Source organism: Tasmannia lanceolata, unplaced genomic scaffold, assembly GCF_043159265.1.
Source record: "Tasmannia lanceolata isolate RefF3 unplaced genomic scaffold, GAP_Taslan_0.1 ptg000016l, whole genome shotgun sequence".
Classification (NCBI taxonomy): domain Eukaryota; kingdom Viridiplantae; phylum Streptophyta; class Magnoliopsida; order Canellales; family Winteraceae; genus Tasmannia; species Tasmannia lanceolata.
In genome coordinates, this window is record NW_027518693.1 from 17,992,804 (window position 1) to 18,001,753 (window position 8,950).

Below are 8,950 nucleotides of genomic sequence, written 5' to 3' on the forward strand. Positions count from 1 at the left end.
CGACCCAATTTTTATGGTAAAAGCTCAGCCCGAAGTCAAAATAATCGACCCTAGTTGCACCCTACAATTGACTCGTGGTGGGTCATAAACTCATAATGAGAAAATTGAACAATGGTATCATCGATCATTGATCGATTGGACAGAGTGGATCAATGTCTTGTGTAGTATGTCCTATACTGAGCTTTGGTGTATAATATGTATTGAAATATTGTTACCACATAATGACTAGACTTACTCTTCTTTCTAAAGATGCCCCCATGATTTTTGTTTTCTCCCAAGATGAAAATCTACTCGAAAAGAAAAAGATGTTTTTGACCATAGGCTTGGATTCTATTTCTATTTCTATATTTGGAATCTAGACTATAGACTCCATATCATGGCTCCCCATGTTCACGTCTTAGAAAACTGAGATTTCATTTTTCCCGTGTTTTTTTTTTTTTGCTTAACAGTGATATTTGGAAAACTTGAGTGGAATTTAGAAAACGCGTGAGAATAGCTTTTTGCACCGTTTTTTTTTTCTCTCTCTCGCCCTCTCTCTTGAAATCTTGCCAAAAATACTTAAAAAATGGGAAACAGCTATGGTAATAATCGGTTGACATAGACCCCCAATAGAAATTATGGGTTTTAAGGGACAAAAGACCTCAAAGGGCGGAGGGATTTTCCAAGTAAGGGTTTTTACAGACAAGAAATGGCAAGTTTCTATAGAAGTCTTTTTTTTTTTTTACAATCCTTCTTTTTATTTTTATTTTATTTTGATGTGGATTGGGTTTTGGAAGTTTGTGAAAGACCCTTATAAGAAGGGCTAAAAAATCCCTGTTGGGGAGATGTCTGAGAATCCTAGGTTTTGGAAGAGGAGGCAATGGAAGCAACACAATCTGTTTGGAGTTATCAGCAGGTTGGTTTTAGATAATTTCATTTCTTTTTATTGGGTAATGGGTTTTGTTTCTGATCATTTCATCTCGTTTTTTAGTGCATTTTTGTATCAGGTCATTTCATTTTTTTTGTTTTGGGTAATGGGTTTGGTTTAAGATCATTTCATATCTTGTTTTTAGTTCAATTTGGTTTCAGATCATTTTATTTGTTGTTGGTCTCAGTCTCTCACATCATTTCATCTATTGTTTTAGTGCATTTATGGACCCTTTAAAATTGGAACTTTTCTTTTTTATTTCCTCTGCCATTTGCCAGATAGTATCTTTGACTGTGAACTGCATTTTTGCAGTCATGTAATGATTTGTATACAGGACAGCTTCTTATTTTCATGCTTTAATTGAATCAGACACTGCAATTCTGTGTCTGTAACCCATTTTATGATTTCAGGCTATTATTTCATTTCTTGTTTTGGGTAATGGGTGTGGTTTCAGATCATTTCATTTCTTGGTTTGGGTAATGGGTTTGGTTTTATATCATTTCATCTCTTGTCTTAGTCCATTTATGGCCTCTTTGAAAATTGGTTCTTTTTTATTTCCCTTGCCATGTTGCCAAATGATATCTTTTACTCTAAACTGCAATTTTGCAGTCATGTGATGATTTGTACAAAAGACAACTTCTGATTTTTCATCCTCTAATTGAATCGGACTCTGGAATTCTCTGTAACCCATTTTACTATTTTGGCTTCAGATCATTTTATTTCTTGTTTTGGGTAATGGGTTTGGTTTCATATCATTTCATCTCTTGTTTTAGTGCATTTATAGCCCCTTTGAAAATTGCAGCTTTTCTCTTCTATTTCCTTTGCCATGTTACCAGATACTAGCTTTGACTATAATGATTTGTATACAAGACAGCTTTTGATTTTTCATGCTCTATTGAATTAGACACTTGAATTCTGTGTAACCCATTTTATTCCTCCAGGCTATTATTGAAGAGTTGAAGCATTCACTTCTTTGTACCACTTTGGAACTTGAATCAATTCAGTTATCTGCTAAAGAGGAGAAGAGAAAAGCTGAAGAGAACATGAAACAATTGCTCCAGATCTTGAAAGTAGCCTTCGATGAAAGAGATGAAGCAAAAGATAAGTTACAAAGATTACTGAACAAACTCACTCAATCAACCACAACACAGCTCTATCATTGTCTTCCAAATCTCCAACCTGAATGCCCAGCCATCATAACAACCAAAGGAAATGCAAGCATCACTGAGTCTGATAGCTTATCAGAGAATTATAATCATCATTCAAATGTTTCTTCCTCTGCCATGGACTATGGAGTCTCTTCCCCTGATTTTTCAAACATAAACATGGCTGATTCAAGTAATATAGGACTGCACAATCAGCCCATTTTGCAAGAATTTAATGGCTCCTCCTTGAGGGGGATCAATTCAGGAATGTCTCAGAGCGACCCCACTTTGACAAAAATCGATCGGATTGCTATGATGAAATCTTTGCCCGAGAAAGGCAAACTATTAAAGGCTGTACTGGAGGCAGGACCTTTATTACAAACGCTTCTCGTTGCGGGGCCTCTTCCTCGGTGGCGAAATCCTCCACCTACACAGTCATTCCAAATCCCGCCCGTGTCCATCAAAGCCCAGGAGAATGTAACACTTGCTCCAACACCAATTGTAAATCCAAATTTCCCAGTTCAAAGTTCTCTGAGCCCCTGCGATGGAATTTCTAATTGTGCATCTCAGACTTGTTCTACATCAATATTGAATTTTTCGAACACAGTCGGGTCATGTGGAATGAAGAGGCCGATGTTATATTCTGGTTCTGATAACAATTTATGCCTGGCCGAAAAACGGCAGAAGTTCCAATAAGGACATGGTATATGGGCTTAATTAGTGGCATTGAACGTTTTCTAAGCAGTTCAGAGTAACTGCTCTTTACTTCGTTGATACATTTCAATTGTTGGTGTAGCGAGAAGGCTTTTGCTTGTAGTTGATGAGACCGTGTTAATTTAGTGTAACTAATGCTTTGCGCCCAGCATAAGAGAACCCTCAAGATTATAGTAATATTCTTGTGTGCTCTTTTCAGGCAGTACCTTTAGGATAACTCCCATGGTGAGATAGAAATGGAATTGTACTTTTTTAAGGATGCAGGGTTATAAAGAGACCTTTTGTCTTATGAGTGGCCAGTAAGCTCTGTAAATTTCTTTTTCCTTTTGTACGACTCTTGTTATTTTTGAACATATTCTACTGTAGTTCACCAAATGGGATATTGCAACTCATTTACACCCATAGGGATGTCCTGCACTTTTATGATCAAATTTGACATCCTTTAATGTTATGTTTATCTCTCAAATTCTATCCCATATATATTCCGACTCCACCTTAAGGACCCCCCCCTGATAAACTGCCCCGGGGGGGGGGGGGGGGGGGGATCGATCAGGGTTTGGTGTTTTAGATAAGGTCTTGGCTGTAGAACTTTTTGAGTAACTTGTATTTTGCAACCTTCTCCTATACTGGAAGCTTTTAGATCTCCTTTTCTCATTGATGTAGTCACACAATGTGACAAACCACATAAATCGCTTATGTTCTGTAATTGTTTTTTTTTTTTTTAACTTGTCTTTTCATTGATTGCTTTTGTATTTCATCAAACCTTAGATTGATGTTTTTCACGAACAATTTATTTTCCTCATCAATTGGAAGTCAATCATTTGGCAGAAGAAAGCCAAAATAAAATTTCCCTAGGTGTTGTTTGCCCGCGAGTGATTTCCACTTGATTGTAGCTCTAAAGGGAACCCAATCCTGCTGGAGTTGGGGATATCTTTAGAGATCATGAAGATAGAACCCTCAAGTGGTTTTCAGGGCCATGCAGAGTGATGAACCCAAATAAAGTGGAAGGTAGAGTATTACTGACTGGACCACGCATTTTCAAGAACCTTTTTTTAGAGATTGTATTGTATAAGGTGGATCTAAAGTGGTGATACCTTGGGCTAAAAGGGCATCAGAGTGGCCGTGGAAGTTAGCACTGACCATATCAGAAATTTCAGACTTATTCACCATTATTAATTCCCAGTTTGTTAACACAGGAGCAGACCTATTGGCTACTCAGGGTGCTATGCTGAGCGGACTACTTATCAGTGATGTGTACCCTATAGAGTAGATCCATTTTATTTTGCTTTCTAGTATAGTGTTCTGTTTTTTGAGGACAGCTATCCTTTTGTATCTCTTCTCTTTGCACTGCAATTACCAGTTTAAAAAAATAAAAATAAAATTATTCCAGATTGTTAATGTAAACTCATTGAGAGCAGATCATAATGATTTGAAATTCTCTGACTAGTCATTCCACACAAGTACCAAAATTACAATTGGATTCAGCTATTACTTCTGAAACCGTGCCACTAAAACTAGCTCTGTATCAAATTCTGGAGGACCCCAATTCATGTTTCAGACACTCCTCTCTGAAGGTACAGTATTGAAGTATTTTCCTAATGCAATCAACAACCCTTAATGTCCAAAAGTGGTACAATCACCAACCCATTTCTTTAGTCTTGCAATAAGACAGTTGATCTTTTTCAGTGTGAATGCAGTTTCAAATTTCCAACCTAATCTTAAATTACACCTTTAATTGGACTACCATTTTTGTTGCTAATTAGAACCAGTATGTCTATTCTTTCATTATATAAACTGAATTAGCTGCAATGTTGCTAATTCTAATTGTCACATAGCATTGTCATACATGTCGGTGGAGGTGAAACCTACTTAAGGACTTAAGGTCCATAAAAATTGACTTTGACAGTTGGGGAAGTTAGACTTTTCTGCTTTGTAATTAGACCAAAATTCTTCTCTCATGAAAGGCTGATAACCAGTGAGGGACTTCTATAATTGACCGCCACACCATGTTAAGTCATTTTATGATGTCGCTTTAATGGAAATTTCCGCAACTTCACTTACAAGGTCAACTGAATATGCCATAATGGTTATATTCTTGCTTAGGCATGGGCCTGTTGGTGAATTTATTTTCTAATGGGTCCATTCATTAGTTGGAAGGATTCTCTCATTGTCTTCCCTGAAAGTGATGGATCCATGTGGAGGATTTTTGACATTCTTTCGTCTCCAGATTTCCCGGAAGACTTGCTGCTTCCTTTAGGAGCAAATGTCTAACCAATTTCTCTTTTTTAATTGATGACTCGCTCTGGAAATTGTTTTCTCTACTTTTAAAATTATCTCCCATGCGTATTGTTATGCCTTCCTAACAGGGCGGCCCAGTGCATGAGGCTCCCGCCATTGCAGGGTCTGGGGAGGGCTAGATGTACGCCGCCTTACCCCTGCTGTGCAGAGAGGCTGTTTCCGTGGCTCGAATTTGTGACCACCAGGTCACAATGGAGCAACCTTACCGTTTTGCCAAGACTCGCCCTCCTATGATTACAAGATGGGCCCGAACGGCCCCGGATGAAGCCACCCATCAGCCCCCAGGAGGGAATCAGGAACAGCAAGAGTGGGATCAGGAGCAGCATCTCTGAAGGCACATAATCAGGGTATTCTTATAGTATTAATATTGCATAGTTTCCATATTTGGAAGTCTTGTATTGGAATTAGAGTTGGGATTTTATATAAGATCTTTGTTGTAGACTGTATCAAGTACTTTAATCTTCGCATATAGTGGAGAGCGTGGGGACTCTTGGATCACCTTTGCCCATGGATGTAGTCATAGAAATGATGAACTATGTAAATTTCTTGTGTTCTTAGTATGTGCGTTCTTTTTGTTTAATTTCCCCTTTTATTCTGTTTTTGTTTAATTTCTCCATTATTGTGTTTTCATCGAACCATAGATTGATGTTTTCACGACAAACAACATAAAGGACAAAAAATTCATTGTTCAATTGCGTGGCAGTTATAACAATTACAACATAAGTTGGTGCTACCCTCTGGTTGTGAATCATAAAACTACCCGCCTTCTCAACATAAGATTTTGGTTCTCTTGTTAGGACAATCCCTGGATTGTAATAACTTAGTGGCTGATGAGAAGATTGCCATTTCTGTCACTGTACATCCTTTTCATACTAATGCTACTCATTTTGTTCTATAACAAAAGTAGACAATCGAAGATTTATCAAACACCAAGACGAGTTATGGAATGTAAAAAGAGACAACTTTGTGAAGTAGTATGCATGTAAAAAAAGGCCAAGATGAGTCTGTGGACATATTCTTAAAACGGACTACAAAATGGATGCTTGAGAGTGTTAATTTGTTGTCTGGTTCTCATCTTTCGGTATGGACTAGATGATAGTGTTATCCGAGAAGGAGATTAATGCTCAGCCTACAATCTATCGTCCCTTTGGGTTCATTAACTGTGAGAACACGCCACTAGTTGTGGCAATATCAGATCCTTGGTTGTTGACAATACCGGCACTCTCACACTCAATGGGCTCGATCTGAGGAATCCAGTCTGGGAGATCAGGTATGTAATTAGAACTGTTCTCATCCACTGCACTTTGTGTAGAAGTCTCTTGCAACTGAAGTGCATACTCCAAGTTCCATAGAACGTCTCCCATCGTTGGCCTTTCGCTACCCTGATCAGACAAACACTTCTCAGCTGTCTCACCATATTTGCGCAGAGAATCAAGGTTCATGGACCCCACAAGACGGGGATCGATAATCTGCTCGAGATGGCCTCTCTTTTGCCAATGCATTGCCCACTCTGCTATGTTAACCTGTTCTCTTGGGAGGGCGGGATTGATAGCCGGTCGAGCACACAACACCTCCATCAACACAACTCCAAAGGAATACACGTCTGATTTCTCCGTGAGTCTCTGCCTTCGAAAGTATTCTGGATCCAAATACCCAAAGCTCCCTTTCACTACAGTACTTACATGGGTTTGATCTAGCGTGGGCCCCAACTTTGACAATCCAAAATCTGCTACCTTTGCCGCTAGGTTTTCATCTAGTAGAATGTTGGTTGTCTTAACGTCACGATGGATGATAGTTTCCGCTGCACCGGTGTGAAGGTAGTGCAAACCTTTTGCAGCTCCTATACATATCTCGAGCCTTTGTTTCCATGAAAGCGGTGGGAGGTCTGACCCATATAAGTGTTTTCGGAGAGGCCCACCAGCCATGTACTCATAGACAAGGATCATTTCATTGAGATCTTCACAAAAGCCTATAAAAGAAACCAAGTGCCTGTGCCGAAGCTTAGACAACATCAAAATTTCTGTCCTGAACTCGAGCAATCCTTGCGGGGATCGGGGATTGCCACGCTTAACAGCAACCACGACACCATTTTCTAGTACCCCTTTGTAGACTTTGCCAAATCCACCCACACCCAGAACCAAATTCTCATCAAAGTTCTTTGTTGCCTCTCGTATCTCCGAAAATGGCAGAGTGCGGCCTAAACCCAAAGAAGGTTCCGACAAAGCGTAACTACCAGTAGAAATCTTGGTTTCAGAATTACCCAAATGGGAAGGAAGAGGCAGCCGGGCCAAGGTGCGATTCGGCTTCTTTGGAAGGCGGTAATACAAGCAACAACCTACTGTTATGAATACCAAAAGAGCAAATCCTCCCAAACAAAATGCAAAGGTCAGTACCACAAAATTTTTCTTATAGGGACCCTTTAAACAGAGAGAATTCTTACTGTAAGATTCATCAAAACTGTCATCTGAATTGCTGAGTTTCATAATCTCTAGACCATTGAGGATAGCATTGGATGGGAAATTCATCAGATCTGAAGGACCAATTTGAACCAGAATCTTCTCTGTCCCCGTCGAAACATTGAGAACAAAGTCCACAAAATAAGCAGCCGATAACTCCATCGTCTTGCTTGAGATATCAAATGATCGTAGAGCCGATTGGTTGTTGAGATAGACATTAAAAACCAGATTATTCAGAGCTTTGCTTACAATATCACAGAAATGCAGCCTAATAAAATAAGTGAAGCTATGATCAACACTAAACAACCATGACACATTGAATTTCTGGTCTCCTACATTAGCATCTGCCATTTCTTGTGCACTTGCATAAAGCCAATTGGGTGCTATGTCCATCGAAACTCCGTCGGGATACTTGATTTTACTGGGTGCAATGGCGATCGAATGAGCGGAGGCTGAATTAATGAGGAATTTCTGATCAGATTCCCAAGTCCTCCATAGTGTGTCATTTTTTGGATTCAAAACTGGTCCTCCCATGTTTATCCGATAAGATGTCTCAAAGCCTACATTCGTAGATATCTCAATGGACGAACCAAAAGGAACGGAATTACCAACAGAAGGAAACTGACCAGCGGGAACAGATATCAATTCTATCCCATTGATGAACGCAATTGATCCATTCGAAGGAGATAATGTCAATGCCAATGTTTTCGAGCTCAAACCCACTTCAATTACATACTCCATGGGGCGTTTGGTGGATTTCATGAAGGAAAATTTGTTACGCAGTGTAAATCCATTGGCCTTAATGGAAAAAACTGTGGATTTCAAGTTATAACGAGGATTTTCAACAGCGTAGAAATGCAACCGTAACCAATGCCGACCAATCTGCTTAACTGCAAATTTATATGTCGATGTTTCGGTAAAAATCCTAGCGCTTGTGTAGAGATTCGACAGACCCGGAACAGTGTCATAAACCACAATGTGGGAAATGGGTGATAAATTAACAGAGGACGAACCCAAATCAGGTTCAAAAGATCGGCCGTCCTCAAGGTTTAAAGTTTTGTTTCCCCCACAATTGATCAAAAAATTATCTACAGGGAGAAAAGACACAACTGCGATGGAAAGAACCCGGAAAATTTGTAAAATGCAAAGAAAATGCAACCATGTTTTAGTACCCATCTCTGTATTCAAATGTTCCACACAATTCTAAGCAAGAAATTGGAAAAAAAATCAATGTAGAGAGATAAGTGAGAACCTGTAATTTGCAAATTTGCAGCATTTTGCTTTGTGGGTATTGTCTGGAGCTTGAAGAAGAGGAGGAATCATGGTCAAAAAGAAAGGAAATGGTGGAAAAGGAGAGGTCTTTGAGTAGTCCAACTGAAAAGGAAAAGGTGTTTTTTGAAGTGGAACTGCTCTCTCCAAGTGCTGGTTGG

The 8,950-nt window shown here is 39.2% G+C and overlaps 1 protein-coding gene and 1 pseudogene across 1 annotated transcript; one reads left to right on the plus strand and one right to left on the minus strand.

The window, feature by feature from the left end:
* The first annotated feature begins 363 nt into the window (after positions 1 to 363).
* LOC143848649 (uncharacterized) lies at positions 364 to 3,054 on the plus strand. Its single transcript, XM_077357643.1, has 2 exons — positions 364 to 895; positions 1,849 to 3,054. The coding sequence occupies exons 1-2, from the start codon at positions 860 to 862 to the stop codon at positions 2,746 to 2,748; spliced, it is 936 nt and encodes a 311-aa protein (XP_077213758.1). The 5' UTR covers positions 364 to 859; the 3' UTR covers positions 2,749 to 3,054.
* A 2,874-nt stretch (positions 3,055 to 5,928) lies between these two features.
* On the minus strand, positions 5,929 to 8,950 carry LOC143848201 (receptor-like protein kinase THESEUS 1 pseudogene; annotated as a pseudogene).